This window comes from Rutilus rutilus (genome assembly GCF_951802725.1).
Source record: "Rutilus rutilus genome assembly, chromosome: 9".
Taxonomy (NCBI): domain Eukaryota; kingdom Metazoa; phylum Chordata; class Actinopteri; order Cypriniformes; family Leuciscidae; genus Rutilus; species Rutilus rutilus.
The window spans coordinates 32,529,057-32,546,384 of NC_140223.1; the positions used below are offsets into that span (position 1 = coordinate 32,529,057).

Below are 17,328 nucleotides of genomic sequence, written 5' to 3' on the forward strand. Positions count from 1 at the left end.
GCTTTGTCTGTTACAGATCGTTTTATATGTACTCACTTTACTGTAAATGATGAAAGGGGAATATTAGAATGACAGTGCAACAAACGATGGTACATTCATTCATAATTCGGTTATTCTGAGGTTTTCAAAATTTCACAGAGTTCACACGTGTAATGGCGTGGGTTGAATATCATTTGAATATGCAAAACTGTTACTCATAGCAGCGGGTGTTTACTTCCAAGTCTTGAAAGCGGCACATCTATCAAAAAGTGTGAAAGAGGTTTCCCCCTAATTCACTATCAAAACAGCAGTGGTTGTCCTATTTTATAGATATTGTTCGTTTGGAGCGATCCACTGCCTTAATTAATAGGGCAAAGATTAAAACTATTGAGCACTGGAGCCGAACTCATGACAGCTTAATGTCTATTCTTTAAACTTAAGTGTTTTAAAGGGATAGGGGAGTATACCTAGATGTGGATCAGGACGGCAGGTTCTCCCTTTTCCCCTTTTTTTATAATTTTTTTTATAGAGTCCTTAATTATCTTTATTTCAATAGACACTTTATTTTTATTTTTTATTATTATTATTATTATTATTTTATTAGTCCTTCTGTATATGTATATGTTTCTCTTCTGTATATCTGTTTTGTATTTGTTGTCAGTTATGTCCTCCGCGCTGAAGTAATTTGGTGAAAATTTGTCAGTGCTAATACTGATAGCCTTGTTCGTAAGAAATACAAAAAAAGAAAAGTGTGAAAGAGAGGGTCAAAAACAGGAAATACAGTTCATGACCCCTTTAAATATTCTCCTCCCATAAATTGTGTCTGAAAGGGAAACTCCTACAAATGCATATGCAATAAGGTCAGCCATAAAAATAACTGTGTCCACGCCTTTTCAGCGCTAGTTTTGTAGTGTCCTTCCAAACATTTGTTTTTTAACACCAAAAGAGGTTTTGCGGATAGTTACGGCTCTGATTGCTCCTTCCAGTGTAACTACAATCCTGTTTACACAGCATTCTTAAAGGCACTGTGGGTTGTCACTTTAGCACTTGATTCCTGCTAATGTGTTGAAACAACGTGAAAGAAACTTTCTCAAGACTTGTTTTGATGACAAAACCTTTGTTGTAAAGGTAAATGGTACCTTAACTGTTCTCCATGTTTTGTTTTGTTTTCTATTCAAATATCTATCTAAGCTAAAAGGCAAACAGAGCTAAAAATATGAAGTGTCCAGGCTCAGGACGTGCACCAAAGCTCCTCTCAGGAAGCAAACAAGGCTTGTGTTAGTATTACAGGCCTAAATATAGCCTCATTCTATCTGCTTATCAGCAGCCCAGGATCACTCTGGCTTTGTCTCTTTCCTATCTGTGCAGGGCTCGACAAAACTTTTTTGTCTGCTGTAAACTAGATTTCTACTCACCCTGACACACTTTAATGCTGCAGATAGTTATTTTCTTGCTAAGGCCAATAAAATTCAATATATGGGTCAATGAAGTGCCGCCTACATTTTCTGTCCGATTTAAATTTTTAAATGCTTAAAAAGATACCATATATATTTAGTACCTCTCCCATGTATGTACTCACTTTAACTTTTCAAAAACCATTAGTTATTTGTCATTTTTCTGTTATGTAAAGTGTCAAAATATCATGTGGTGCGACCGTCCGGCCATAACTTCTGTTTTGGAAACGTCTTTGAAATTGCTCTAATTTATTAAAATGTATTTTCTGCACTATTTGGCATGATTTTCAAAGTGTTTTGTAATCCTTTACAAAATTGCAAAGCATTTGCATTTATATTTCCAACATAATATTTACACAAACTTTGTCCGATGATGTCCATTTTATGAAATATCATGTGGTGCGACCATCAAGAAACTACCACTTTGGGACTTTTATGTTGAAATCCATTCAAAGACAGGAAGTTGCGTCATATACCAATTTGCCAAGGACCCATGGAAGCAGCAAGCAGGTTTGCAACTCTCTCTTAAATTTGGAAAAAAAAACTACTTTTTTAACAGCTGGTATGTAATTCCCACATTTGGATATCATGTGGTATGACCTAAAAAAAATAAAAATATTGTCCACAAATATATATTTTTATTATAAATTTTATAGTGACCTTTTGTGGGAAGCTAGCTTGTTTTGTTTTGTTTTGGTGGGCAATTCTGTGCCTGTAAATTTTGACTGAATTTGAAAATATCATGTGGTGCGACCACTGCAGAGTGTTATATCATAGTTCATGATATATACATGTCCTAGATTGGCCGTTTTTGTGCTTTTATATTCAATTGATGGTTTATATACATAAAGTACTTTATTTTAGTATCATTTGGAATAGATTTTTATGAAATTTGGGTCATCTTTGTACAACAAATTTGTACTATTTATTAATTTATTATGCATTTATTTATAACCTTTTTAATCTATTTTTACCAGATGCCACTGCCAAGCAAAATAAAAACCGCTCATAGTACCTTGCTAGGAGAAGAGAAAGGTATGTTAAAAAAAATGTTACAAATCAAAACTATAAATAAAGCAACATGGAGTTTGGCCAACTTGTGTGTTTTTCATTACCTGGAAGAAATGCATTTTTTCGTTAACATGTCCAAAGTAAAGCAGACTATACACCATAGATTTATGACATGATGCTATGTTACATTACTGTTTCAGCTACCAGAGAAGAACGCGGCAGGGAAAGATTCCATGTCAAGTCAAGGGAGATGCCAGATAGGGAGAAAAAGAAACAGAGAGAGAAATGGAGGGCTGCATCTAGTGCTTACAAGGAAAGGAAAAAGATGGCAAACGCTGTGTTAGACCTTCCACCGCCATCTATGGAGATAATTCCAGCAGTTCTGGTCGATGTAGATGAAGCACAAGAGTAAACCCAGGTCAAGCTGTGGTAGACCCCATACCTCTGAATGAGGATTTTAATCCACCAGTGTCCTCCACACCAGAGAGAGATCAGAGAAGGAATATATCTTCAGCAGAGAAACGTAGCAAAAGACTGCAGAAAGAGAAGTGGAAACTGAAAAAGCAGGTCTTAATACTGAGGAAACAGCTAGCAGAGATGAGAAAAAGAAATGATAAATTCAGAAAGAGTGAGAAAGGGTTAATGGCAAGACAACAACTAGGCCTACGTGAAAAAATTCAAGCAAGCTGTTATCAATTTGCTGTCCAGAGATGAAACTTTAAAGATAAAGGCACCTTAAAGATACACCAGGTTTTGTATTCACAAGCTGCACAAATTAGTCAAAGGGAAGTGGCGTGCTTCAGCAAGCATGCAGAACTAAAGACATGCTTATGTTATCAGCCAGTAAAAGTAGACCTGAGGGACACTATGTGCCGCACTGAGGATCCCTCAAGCACTCCTGAGCCACCAAGGGAACAAGCTAGTCTTCAAGACTTGAGTGACAAGTTTGTGACTGTAACCTATGATGAGCTTGTAGGTCAGGTCCTTGAGGTTGTGGGAGAGGAAGTCCAGGTTAGCTCCATGCGGCAGTCGGGTGAAAATAACTTATTCATGTGGCCACAAACTCCAGATGTTATTTTCTACTGTAAGAAAGATGTTCATCTCAAAACCTGAGCCAGCAACCTCTCGCTACTCTAAATTGAGCAGCCAAGATTGGGCAAAGTTCAGAAATAAGTTCACAAGGCCACTAACTGTTTGTGATGAGGCATGATTATACATGGTTCTGATCGAAATGAAATCAAAATGTATTTAATTCCATTGTCTCCAATGTCATCGTCAAGTTATGTTTGCGATGATTTTCATAACAAATGGTTTATAAAATGTTTGTTCATAAAAATTCTATGAAATTTTAATTTCAAATCTAGTTTAAATCTATTCTTTGTATGAAATGTATTGTTTACTGATCTCTTTGAATAGATTTTTAACAATATAAGGTCTTCGTGTCATTTGGAGCGACCACTCATCATGTGGTGTGACCAATAATAGCAATAACTGTATTAAATTAAAAAATAAAATATCTAATTTCTGTGGCTGAAATATAAATCATTGATTCAGTATGCTTAAGTGAATGGTATTTTTAAAACATTTTTATAAAAAACTTTTTAATTATAACTGCATTTCAGAAGGCGACTGAAATTGCAGAACAAAAATATGAGCTCATTATATACAAAAACTCAAAAGAAATGCAAATACTTTGTTTTTAAACACTTTAATTACTGAGAACGTTTTTGGTTTTTTTGAATTTATGTTGAAGGAAATGAATTAATTTTAAGATTAATCACGGTCGCACCACATGACATTTTTTAAGACTACGGCCAATTCATCTAGATGAGAAAACACTTTAAATTTAAAATGTATAATTTTTTTTAAATAATTCATTTTTGTATTTTAAAATTGGCCTGTCGAAAATCCTTACAGGTCATTGACCCATATACTGTCTAAAACTGTAACTAACAAAATATATATATATATAATAATAACAATATGTTAATAAATGTAATCCGGACTCACTACATTTGCCATGTTGTCATTATCATGTGACCTACCAGCATTAGTTATGTCTCTAAACTGCCATTCATAAATCCTCTTCACAAGCACTTCACAATCACACTAGAAGATGTAGGGTTATCCGGGTACTTTTCGCCCACTCTTTTACGAGTACAGTCAATTCAGACATACTTCTTTTGTCACATACTGTTTTTCACCTACATATAGTAGGGAAGTATGCGATTTCGGACGCAGCCACAGTTGTCTATGAATGGGTCACTGAATCTTTGACTCAACCGATTCGTTCAAAACGCTGAATCATTCTGAAGCACGGCTGAGTGTTGCTGTGAGATGAGAATTAATTCTCCTGTGATCTTTGTTTGGAACTATTTTCGCAGCAAAAACAGACAATATTGCGTCTAAAATGTAAGTGACTTAACATTAACTACTTGTTTATTGAATTGTCGGGTGAAATCAGTGTCACATTATCAATCGTGATAGTATTCAGGAAAACACCACTCTTGGTCGTGTGACGTTGCCTAACTGTAACATATGGTATATAAATATAAAAACTCCACATTTTGAATATTTACCGCAATATGTTAAATAATGTAACCCGTCAGTACATTATACATTATATATTATTATGCACTATTGATCGCCACTTACGCTAAATATAATAAAATCAGAGTTTTGGTGATTCCCTAGTTATTTTTGTAATCAGTCCCCTTCAAAAAATCCACTTGTCTCGGGGACAAGCGTTAATGTCGAGCCCTGCTAATAAACATATAAATCTATATATTTATATTTCCATTAATATTACACACTAAAATTAGCAATATAATAGTTATACAGATTTACTCTAAATTAAAAAATGATGTAAACCATTCACAGTACTTCTGACTGGTTTGTCATTTTGAAGCTCGTCTTACTGAAGCATCCTGATGTGTGTGTGTGTGTGTGTGTGTGTGTGTGTGTGTGTGTGTGTGTGTGTGTGTGTGTGTGTGTGTGTGTGTGTGTGTGTGTGTGTGTGTGACGGAGCACAAGCTCCACCCAACCTAATGAACAGCGAGGATCTGTCCTCATAATGCTTGATCTGTCCAGTAAAAGCTTTCAGCATTACTGCACCTCATCATTGACGGTAACGTAGATGGCCTCATTGGCAGCGCTGCCGAACACACAGGCTTGACGGACGAGCCGCAGCTCCTCAGGGGGCAGGAGGGCGAACACCGGCCACTTTCCCACGTCCAGCATACTACTCTGTGGTAAAACACATACACTCACGTTAAAGAAAGCTGAAGCAGCATCTCACACAAATAGTTGCCTGCCTAACTAGACAGCATTTTTAGGAAAGATTCAACTTAATAGCTAAAATAAATAAGAAATTACTAACATTTTAATAATAATAATAATAATAAATGATTAAAATAAATCAATTTATAATAAATATATGAATAAAACATTATCTAACTTACATCTAACAGTACAGTACGTGTCTTTTACGCAAATTATCATATTTTGGGGGTCCATGATGGCCATCTAAAAGAATGAAAAGCCCTGCTTTAAGATCCAGTGTAGAGTAGCATGTCATTTTCATTGAAAGAAAGACATACAACCAATAGGTGTTTACTATTGTGTTTATCAGTAGCCTATGTAGAAAGGTAGAACCATGGTGTGCCTGAAAATAAGTAGCATGGCCCCACAAAAGCACTTCATTGTAAGGGGAAACCCATGAATATGAACTAACGTTAAATCTTTGCATGTGAAATTCAATAATAAAGCAACATAGTTAAATTATATAACATTTTACTTAAGTAAGACAAGATAAAAAAAAAGACATTCCTGAACAAATAATATGTTAGGGTTAGGGTTAGGGTACAACTTCTACACTAGTTGTTCTCAAACACCTAGTCAGGATTAGAAAGTAGCCTAAGTTATATGAATGTTTATGTAAATAAACGCGCGTGTTGTTACTCGGCTGTTAGCTAACAAGCTAACATATTTATAACACCTCCTCTGTTTACAGAGATAAAAACAATCCATAATCTGATTTAAGCCTCAGGCTTAGATGTTAAATGACCTGTCTGCAGCTGAATAGCAGTTGTTATAACATATTTAGAGGTGTTTGAATGGGTTAAGCTGCTAGCTGATGTTAGCCGGCTGGAGAGATAGATAGATAGATTGACGTCATAGAGAAGTGTCAATCCAACTCACGCGAGGTTTTAAAATTAAAACTCTCTAACTGTTTACCTTGTGTTAATATAAACTCCAAAGTCTTCATTCCTGGTGTTAATAGGTGATGTAGACGCGGAGAAGCGGTCAGTTTTGCATGGCTTGGAGAGAGGAGAGCATAGCTGTGGATGTGGGCAGTCTTCTTCTCTGCTAGCAGTGTGTGTGTGTGTGTGTGTGTGTGTGTCATAAGGGTGGATTGTAATCTGGATTTTAGCCAAATTTACGTTACAAACAAATTACTATGGTAACTACAGTAAAATGGCATGGGTAGGGGGTGTAAAAACCACTAAAAAATTATACTTAAGTGAAAGTATAGATAACGAGTGAACATTTTAACTAAATTAAAAGTCTAATATAGCCTAGCCAAAAATAAACTTGAGTGAAAGTAAAAATGGTAATAATAATAATAAATACAACTTCAACTTTTTAAAGTATTAAAAAAGTAACCAAGCAAAATAACAACAAAAGAAAAGCCTCCCTGGACCATAATAATCATGAGGCATTTACAATATGTTTAACATTTTATAATGTTTATTTAAAACACTAATTGTTTTTGAGATTTATAACATTTATAATGGCCATCAAAATACTAATATTGTATATCAATATTGCTGAAAAATTTGCATCCGTAGTGCAGTTACCATGGACCCGTCGATTAAACAATAAGTCATACTGACTTCTTCTGAAGCGTACTATCTTCAGAGCTCACAAAAGGTCGAAATGTTTTTTTGTTTTTTAATTTTTTTTATTTGTATCTGTTTCTTTATGGATTATTAATAATATTGTTGCACTAAATCACGAAAAAAACAAAAACCTCTTTGGATGATAACAACCTGACCATCAAACTTCAAAACACCAATGCAAAATTCTGCTTTGCAAGTCAACATAATATTGTAAAGTCTATATATTGCATTAGTGCAATGGTACTACCATTGTGGCATAAATGTTACAAAATATATGCTTGGCCAAAAAAAAAAAAAATGCTATAAAATGACATATTCCCATTGTGACATCCCATTGTCTCAATGATCGGTGAATTGTATCTTATCTCTAAGGAAAAAATATATATATTAAATTGCTTTTTTTTGTAGCAATTTAAGGTTTTTAAAGACTTTAAGGTTTGTGTTATATAAGGAATTGGAAATCATAGTTTTTTTTTTTTTTTTTTTAACCAGTGTATCTATTCAGGTTTTAATGTTACAGGCAATGATGTAAACATTCAGATATTCAGAATCATATATTTGGTATCTGAGAGGTGACTGAGGGTCTGACCCATGTCAGGAATGCAGTAACAGCGTTTACTCATTTATCACGGCTTCCAGAGAATAAATATGTACTTGTTTTATAATGAATTAATTTGGTCACACAGGCAAATTAAAGGTGCTCTAAGCGATGTCACACGTTTTTTAGGGCAAAACATTTTTTGTCACATACAGCAAACATCTCCTCACTATCCGCTAGCTGCCTGTCCCCTGAACACACTGTAAAAAAAACACGGTCTCTGTAGACAGCCCAGGCTCCACAAACAGCAAGAAAAACAAACTGGCCCAGCCTGGACCACAAAACATAACAAACAGTGTTCCAGCCAATAACCGACAAGAATGATTTGGGGGTGGGGGTTGGGGGGTTAGTGCGGAGTGGAAGAGAGAGAAGCATGAAGAGGGAAGTTAGCTAGAGGAGAGATGTAGACAACGACTAACGTTAAAAATGTATATTCTTGAGAATTTTGATATGGCCGACACACGACCAAAGAGACGTTCCGATGAACAAATAACAAGGAAGAGGGAAAAGGAGAAGAAACGCGCAAAGTCCCGAATTTACATGGGAAAAGCGTTCAAAAGGTGGCGAGAACTCCGCCGGCAGAAGGGCTTCCAATCCGACATTCAGGTGGCTCTGTTTTTGCTGGTAAATCCAGTTTTCTTTTTTTTTTAATGGTTAGCGACTGTTTCAGGAAGCACGGAAGGGAGGGGGAGGGGACGGGATGAGGAGGAGGGAAGGTCGAGCTAGCCTCCGTTTTGTTTGAAAATACTTCGAACGTCAATAAGAAATGACTTCACCCAACATCGCTTAGAGCACCTTTAAGCAAGAGTTATATTTTGTAGAAAGAGAAGTGTCAGTTTGAACTTCTTATCCATATTATTCTGCTGTTCTCCTGATAGCTGTATGAGAAATGTAAAGTGTCTAAGGTCATGAAGGTCAATAACGCACTACATGTATATTCACTGACACATATACATACTTAGTATGTGTAATGTATGTATACGCATTAGTGCCATGTGCTCTCTGTGGATGTAGTTTTCATGTTCTGTTGCAGTAAAGTCCTGACAAAACTCAGCCTTAAAGGGAAAAGGTATTGCCTATGTTTTTGTGCTGGCCGTGGTTGTTTATTATTATTTAAAGAGGCATGTGACCAAGGAATAGACTCCAGGAGAATTCAACAGCGTCCCAGTATGTATTTAAGTTTTCAGTTTCAGTCTGTTTGTTGTCCTGTATTGTTTAACATTTATGTTGTAGCTGGTTGCTATATTCCGTGTCTCCATGTTAACACCAGCGTGTTTCCTTGTCTTGAATTTGCAATTAAATACTATTTTGTTTACTTCTTTGTCATGCTCGTCACTACAGCTACCAAATTGTGACAGAATACAGGATCCCCTAAATGAAAATGGACTTGCCAGCAGTACGAATGACCCGCTGAACTGCTAAACTGCCGGTACGTCCCTGTCTCCCTGCACTTCCAGTACCTCCCTGACCCGCTGAACTGCCAGCGCCTCCATGGCTCCCTGCACTGCCGGTACCTCCCTGACCCGCTTAACTGCCGGTACCACCCTGGCAACCTGCACTTCCAGTACCTCCCTGACCCGCTTAACTGCCGGTAACTCCCTGGCTCCCTGCACTGCTGGTACCTCCCTGACCCGCTTAACTGCCGGTGCCTCCCTGGCTCCCTGCACTGCTGGTACCTCCCTGACCCGCTTAACTGCCGGCACCTCCCTGTCTCCCTGCACTGCCAGTACCTCTCTGACCCGGTGAACTGCCGGCGCCTCCATGGCTCCCTGAGCTGCCAGTACCTCCCTGACCCGCTGAACTGCCGGCGCCTCCCTGGCTCCCTGAGCTGCCGGTGCCTCCCTGGCCCGGTGAACTGCCGGTGCCTCCATGGCTCCCTGCACTGCCAGTACCTCCCTGACCCGCTTAACTGCCAGTACCTCCCTGACCCGCTTAACTGCCGGCACCTCCCTGGCTCCCTGAGCTGCCGGTGCCTCCCTGACCCGATGAACTGTCGGTGCCTCCATGGCTCCCTGCACTGCCAGTACCTCCCTGACCTGCTTAACTGCCAGTACCTCCCTGACCCAGCTCGATTTTGTTCAAGACTGGATTTAACTAAAGGATCTTGTCAGATCACCTATACCCAAGGAAAAAACAGCCTTCACAACGCTGCTAGGGTTGTTCGGGGCACCGGCCACTTTTCAGCATCTCATGGACAGGATTCTGCGTCCGTGTGCTGCATTGGCAGCATTGGCAGCATCGGCAGCATCATATGGAGCATCTGCGTGCTGTCCTGAGAGCGCTGAAAGTGGCTGGACCGAAAAAGTGTGCGGTTGGGCGTGTGGAGGTCAGGTATCTGGGCTTCCACTTGGGTCACGGGCAGGTGCGTCCTCAAATTAATAAGACAACAGCAGTTGCAACCTGCTGGAGACCCAAGACCCAAGACCCAAAAGGAGGCACTAACTGACCTCACTAAAAAGGAAGCGCCAGATCCGGTCCAGTGGACGGAGCAGTGTCAGCAGGCTTTCACCCATGGCTCCCCGGCCTGAGTCAGGCGGTGGGGGTACGTGGCGAGGAGGGCATTGTTCAGCGAGGTCCGCAATGGGAGAGAGAGACAGGAAGAACGCGATGCGTAAGTAGGTCAAGTGCAAATGACAAACACCTGTGTCTGGTTACAGTAATAGGCATGGAGAGACCGCTTAAAAGCCTCTGGGGAAGAGGAAGTAAGGAGAGAGAGAGCGACTGAGGACTCGTGCAGCAGAGCGATTGAGGCAGCAACGACTGTGTGTTTTATGAACTGAATTTATGGGAAGTGCAGTGAGCGCGACTTTGTTTTGATTTGTGGAGACTGAATAAAAAGCACGAGCCTCAGTAACGCCAACCCTGACTTCATCCTTCCTCATCTTGAACCCTTTTACATACACATTCCCCCACATCTGTTATATATCTTCTTACAAATTCCAACTGTGCCAGGAGGCTGGTGGTGCGAGGGCCTGGTGCCACCCTGGAAAAAAGACGTCAGTTAGATATTCAACCAAACATGTTGATTTTTGTTGTTGTTGTTGTTGTTGTTACCAATTCTAAATGTAGGCTATCGCATAAATCCTCCTCAAAAATCTTTATTCAGTATTTTATGACTGAAGAAATACTTCATTTTTGGAATTCAGGAAATGTCATGCAGCAACAAGGAAATTACTAGACTGGATCATGTATACACACAGACTGAGTTTATCTTGGATCAGACAAACATGACTGTGTTATCTCTGTGCGCACAGCCTCACACACGAACCGCGCACACACACACAGAGAGAGAGAGAGAGAGAGAGAGAGAGAGAGAGAGAGAGAGAGAGAGAGCTCGAACACTGAATTGATTCCTCTTTTGAGTTTACTTGCGGTTGAACAGACACATACACACACAAAATTACTTCAAAATACCCATCTCGGCAAGTATTATTTCGGTTATAAGTGAACAGTTGAGAAAGAAACCGGATGTGTGTCAGTATATTTGGTCTGTGCATTCAGTCTTAAAGTAACAGCAGCCTAATATTCCTGCTTTTGTCTGTGTCATTAATGTTAATAAAATAAAAACAACATCATCATCATCTACCATGTTCGAGAGATGTATCTATCTATCTATCTATCTATCTATCTATCTATCTATCTATCTATCTATCTATCTATCTATCTATCTATCTATCTATCTATCTATCTATCTATCTATCTATCTATCTATCTATCTATCTATCTATCTGTATGTCATCTATAAGCATCTAACTGTATGCTTATATGCTTCTCTTCTGATACCTCAAGCACAAGATCAGGAATGGGTGTGTCTGTAGTCTGTGAAATCAAGTCATTTCTCTGGAGCAGCAGTTGAGTAGAGTCATGCCTTTATATGGCTTCATCTCACCAGTCTTCCTGCTGAATAGGATTTAGTGTATATCCGTGGGAATTGGAATTTTTGGATTCATTTTTTTTTGGCAACCTCTTACAGGTATGTGCATTAGATGTTTTAGATGTTTCAATGGACTATTGGTAATGAAGCATATACTGTAATTTTACCATATGCATTCTTATAATTTATTATAACGATAATGGTGTTAAAATATCTCTTTTTAGACTGTTCAAGATAATTTGGATTTATCTCTTTCTCTGAGGCAGACATGTCAAACCAAACCAGACAAATGATCTAAAAATGTATTCCTTATGGGTCTTTGTTCAATAATATGAAGCCTGTATATGTTCAAATGTTGTGTTTGGTGTTTTTAAGGCAGCATTTAAGTGAACAATACTTTGAACTAAACTGTTATCAACAACATCAACTGGAAAAGAAATCCTAACTTCTCTTAATAATACTAACTTTCCCTTTTTTGCATAAATTTGCCTAGTTTTTCTTTGCATGTCAGTATAAACCCGTACCGGTTGTGATCAGTCATGGTTGAGTGCTTTGGGTTGCTGTGCTGAAATAGGATATTCTTACTCAAGTGCTTTTGCCTTGGGCAGATATCAGATGTGCACTTTTCCTTTCTATTTGACCTTGTATAATCAATACCAGGTTGTGTTAAAAAATGAAAATTTATCTAACTAATGAATAGATGGTTTTGACTGTTTAGAAATCAACTGCGTTCAACAATATTCTGTGGTGGAAATGACTGTGATGGAAATGACCATTTTTAACATTTTGGATTTGGAATAAAAATGGATAATCCCTTTGTTTTTCTTATGGTAAATCTCATAACTATCATTTTATGTGTCCTAAATACACGCATTTAAGTCATATTTAGATTTTTGTCATAATTTGACAAAATCATTGTAAAAAAAAAGTTTTTTTTGTTGTAAGATGTAAATAAATCAAAGTTCAGTGGAGTACGTAGTGAAATAAAATGTTTAATTCAACATGTTTTTAGTCAAATTTAGCAATTTCTAAAGGAAAAATGTTTCTTCACCATTTTTATAGCTTGATTGAAACCTATGCACAATATAAGATATTTAGATTTCAAGTGGCATTTACCCTTGTTTTTGCTTTATTTTGTTCACGCATTGCAACCCTTCACTGTCTCCTTGATAAACAACGTGATTTCATTAAGTGCAGGGTGTTCGTGGATCAACATTTTTTTTTTTATCCTGGAACAACATCAACCAATCAGATTTGAGGGTTTACAGTTTATGTCAAGTTTAGGCTTACAATCGGGGTTCTACATCAGTGTTTTCACATAATCATTTCCCTCTGATTTTAGAGAGGGTAGTTGAAGTTATGGGTAGGGTTGGATTTAGGGGTTAGGACTACATTTTCGGACAGGAATTTTGTTCCAGGATTGACAAAATATGTTGATCCAGGAACATGTCTTACACAAGATTGTGATCCTCGCAGGTCATTTGTAGCAGACATCACAATCATTCCATTTCATAGACACATTTATGGAATATAAATGTTTGACTGAAATTGATAACTGAATGGATCATTTTGCGTGCGATGGCTCACACAAGTGTGCGATTTGCTTAAACAATTGGGAAATTCGAATCTGGGTTGAACACGAAACTAAGGGCCAGTATTAACCAAACAGGACACGAGACCACAAACCCATAAAAGCGCCTATGGAAAATAAAAGCTCTGCGGGTGATTTACTGACAATGCACTTAGTACACAGATGGAGCATGTCAAGTGCAAAATGGATTAAGACAAGCTTTTTTGGGTGTTTAATGTTGTTAACATGTCTATGTTGTGGTGTTTTCAATATGCATTAAGACAAATCATGCGCAAATTCATCAGTCAACACCATTGCTGAGTATTTCCTCCTTAAAACTGCAGTGAACCAAAGACACAAACGCGGTTTGAAATCGCCCCTGTTTCCTACTAATGTAACCAATCCAATCCCATCAACATGTGGGGCTTTTTTCCACGGACTTTCTATGATAGGGAGAGGGCCAACGTCCTGCACACTTTAGCTCCAACACACTTGCCTGGAAGTTTCTAGTGGCTGTGTTCGAAACTGTGCCCTATTTAAGGTTTTAGGAGGAGATTTCGAACACAGCCTGGTCTGAAGAGCTTGATTAGCATGTGATCATGTGTTTAGGGTTGGAGAAACTCTGCAGGACAGTGGCCCTTCAGGAGCAGAATTGGTCACCCCTGATCTTTGATGATTTTTAGAAGACAGTTGCCTGACTCTGAGATGTTGAACGGGAACATGGTTTGTGTAAAGCAAGACCTTATTAGCTGTTTGATAACTTAGTCAAGCAAAAGGCTAATCATATCAAATACCGTTATGTGTCCGACGTTGAAGAGAACGATACATAAAACACATTCTAAAACAGTATATCGACTTGTAGACAAGCCTGTATAATTCACACTTCCTTCTACTTCTGAAACAGTTTCAGGGTCAATCATATATGGCTGAACTGAACCAATATTTCCATGTGTGGCATTTACTACGGTTGACCAAGTGGAATCTCTGAGCTATAGTGTGATTAAGTGGAGGCGGGGCTAATTTGCATATTCATGGTCTGTAAACGGTAAGTTCGAGGGTTAGTTCACCCAAAAAGGAAACATTTGCCATCACTTACTCGCCCTCATGTTGTTTCAAACCTGTATGAGTTTCTTTCTAAACTGTTGAACACAAAAAAAAGATATTTTGAAGAATTGAGCTAAAGCGATTGAGGAAAAACTGTACATAATGAAAAGATCGCAAAATAAAGTAAAAAATCTGTTAGTTTTAATCGAAGCCTTGGAAACATAGAGCCTGACATTGAACAAACACCCATTAGGCTGTCTAGTTTGAAAATGATTCAAATTCCATTTCATTCTCTAATGTGATCTCTTTGATTTACTGTATGTCCTGTTCACAGAATTCCCGACCCAACCATGGGGGATCAGAATGCCACGTCAAATAACTGCTCCATCAGTGACTTCAAGCACACCGTCTACCCAATTGCTTATCTGTTCATGTTTTCCCTTGGGCTTGTTTGCAACCTAATATCCTTGTTTATCTTCATTTCCTCTTCGTTGAGAAGAAAAGTGTCTCTTTCTCCAGTCAACATCCTTATGCTCAATCTCCTTCTGTCCGATCTGATGATGGTGTGTTCGTTGCCCTTCCGAGCCGCCTACTATCTCATGAGCTCCCACTGGGCCTTCGGAGACATCACCTGTCGGATCATGTCCTACGTCTTCTACATCAACATGTACGGCAGCGTCTACTTGCTCGCGGTCCTGAGCATGGTTCGCTTCGTGGCCATCGTGAAGCCGTTCGCATACGTGCGCTGGCAAACCTCTCGGAGAGCCTGGACGATATGCATCGTCATCTGGCTGATCGTGTCCCTGATGTCCATCCCGCTCCTGGGATCCGGGACTTCTGTGGAGTCTGGACGGATCAAATGCCTAGAACTGAACCCGTCCCAGTTGAGCACCATTATCACGTTAAATCGAGGCACCTTGTTTTTAGGCTTCGTCATGCCCTTCGCGGTCATCTCGGTCTGTTACATTTTTGCGGCCTTTTATTTGCTGAAGCTCAAGAAGACCCAGCAGAATCAAAGGTCTCAGTTCAATCTCAAGAAGTCCTGTTCTCTCGTGATCATCGTTCTGCTGATTTTCCTCGTGTGCTTTATGCCGTATCACATCGTCCGAACTCTATTTTTGGAGGCGGAGATGCACGTTGAAAACAACGGTTACGGAGAGTCCTGCAATTATATTGAAAGGCTGAGAAAGGCCGCGGTCATCACACACGTTCTGGCCTCGGGAAACAGTTGCCTGGATCCGCTGCTTTTCTTTTTCGTAGGGGAAAACTTTATTAACTTTTGGCGACAGCATACACCTAGAAGACAGAGTTGTATAATTGGGCAAAATGTGAAAGTGTTGGAGAAGATAAACCGTGATATAGAGGGAAGATTCACACCGATATAGAGTCCTTAGTTGGGACCTGTTGGGACTTGAGGGGGAAATTCCTGGAAAAAGATTTGATCTGTTGTTGGACTTGTGGCCCCATACAGGAAGAAAGTCCTCCAGAATTAACCTCCAGAAAGTCACTATAGCTATGTTTCCAACCACTGTTGTGAATTGAACTAATGTGAATATTGCTTATGAATATGTTTTTTGTTGCGCATGGAGGAACTGACTTAGAAAATGTGTTTCCATTGTTGTTTATGTGCAGGTCCTCTTATTGGATAATACAATTATCCACCTCATTTGAGCATTTCTTTAAGTTTTAAGTTAAATCGTAAGTTTCCTTATGTTTTATTTCATGCGAAACCAAAAGAATTGGCATAAAATGCAGTACATGGATGGAAACACTGCTGACGATAAATGAGATCTCTTTAAAATATTTTGAGAAATAATGTCTTCTGCTTCTGAGATGTTTCTCCTGAGGAAAAAGATCTTATTTTGCTTGTGTTTCCTCTAGAGTTTCAGACAATGTCTCACAGTGTCTACATTTTCAATGTGAAATCAATATTTCCCTTCAAATCTTTCAGACCAAAACACATTCGTTTTATTGTTCTGTGCTCTTTCTCTATGTCAACATTGGCTCATTTTTATAGATGGTTAACCCAAAAATGAAGCCATTAACCTGTTGTAACATTGCTGTATGCTCTTCAAAGCACTGTATCTTTTGTGTTTTTAAGTAAACTATCCATTTAAGGAATTAAGGTGATATCAATTCATTCTAGAACAAAGATTTGAATCAAATGGATATTTCAACAAAACTCCAATAACTGTCCTGAGCTATAAAACGACACTTTATACTCTTCTAGGAAACATACGCTAGTAATTTATTGAATTTTTGTACATAATTGTCAGTAAGTGCTTACATGTGTACAGTTCAAAGGGATTCCTTAAAAGTACATATTTTGTGCTGGTTATACATTTCCCAATCAAAAGACTTGTGTATTATTGTTCGTGTTGTAATATTGTAAATGTTTCAAAGATTGTTTTTATTGCTTCTATATCTATCTATCTATCTATCTATCTATCTATCTATCTATCTATCTATCTATCTATCTATCTATCTATCTATCTATCTATCTATCTATCTATCTATCTATCTATCTATCTATCTATCTATTCAATTTAACATTATTTTTTTATAATACAATAATGCCAAAACTGACCTGCCTATTTATTTATTTAGCCTTCTAATTATTTCAAATTTTTCAGTATAACATGTTTTATTGCTTGATTGCCCCATTAATGTCATAGAATTATTTCCAAATTACAATTTTTGAATTACAGTTTTTCTCAATCAATTTGACACATTTCTTCAAGTGAATGTAGTTGCTCTCAAAACAATTAACACAGCAAACTAAACACACTCTTCAATTTTACTGCATAATAAAGCACTGCAATTTATTCTAGTAATACATTTATCAAAAATAAATAGTAACATCAAAACTACAAGTGTGTTCTCTGTTGATTTGATAA

The 17,328-nt window shown here is 38.1% G+C and overlaps 2 protein-coding genes across 4 annotated transcripts in view; one reads left to right on the forward strand and one right to left on the reverse strand.

Moving 5' to 3' along the window:
- rcbtb2 (regulator of chromosome condensation (RCC1) and BTB (POZ) domain containing protein 2) overlaps positions 1 to 6,847 on the reverse strand; it is a 47,890-nt gene extending 41,043 nt beyond the window's left edge. For all 3 annotated transcript variants that reach the window (XR_014628753.1, XM_084419239.1, XM_084419240.1), the window contains exons 1-2: positions 6,681 to 6,847; positions 5,559 to 5,690 (exon numbers count right to left, since the gene is read on the reverse strand). Coding sequence is in view for 2 of the 3 variants with exons in the window: in XM_084419239.1 (XP_084275365.1) it covers positions 5,559 to 5,684 (126 nt within the window). In the remaining variant the exon portion in view is untranslated. The remainder of the gene's footprint in view (positions 1 to 5,558; positions 5,691 to 6,680) is intronic.
- Positions 6,848 to 11,779: 4,932 nt separating this feature from the next.
- On the forward strand, positions 11,780 to 16,550 carry cysltr2b (cysteinyl leukotriene receptor 2b). The gene is made up of 2 exons (XM_084418043.1): positions 11,780 to 11,916; positions 14,766 to 16,550. The coding sequence occupies exon 2, from the start codon at positions 14,782 to 14,784 to the stop codon at positions 15,814 to 15,816; it is 1,035 nt and encodes a 344-aa protein (XP_084274169.1). The 5' UTR covers positions 11,780 to 11,916; positions 14,766 to 14,781; the 3' UTR covers positions 15,817 to 16,550.
- Positions 16,551 to 17,328: the final 778 nt, after the last annotated feature.

What these genes read in the sequence shown, in the direction of transcription:
- cysltr2b (XM_084418043.1), top strand. Translation starts at nt 14,782, where the DNA reads ATGGGGGATCAGAATGCCACGTCAAATAACTGCTCCATCAGTGACTTC.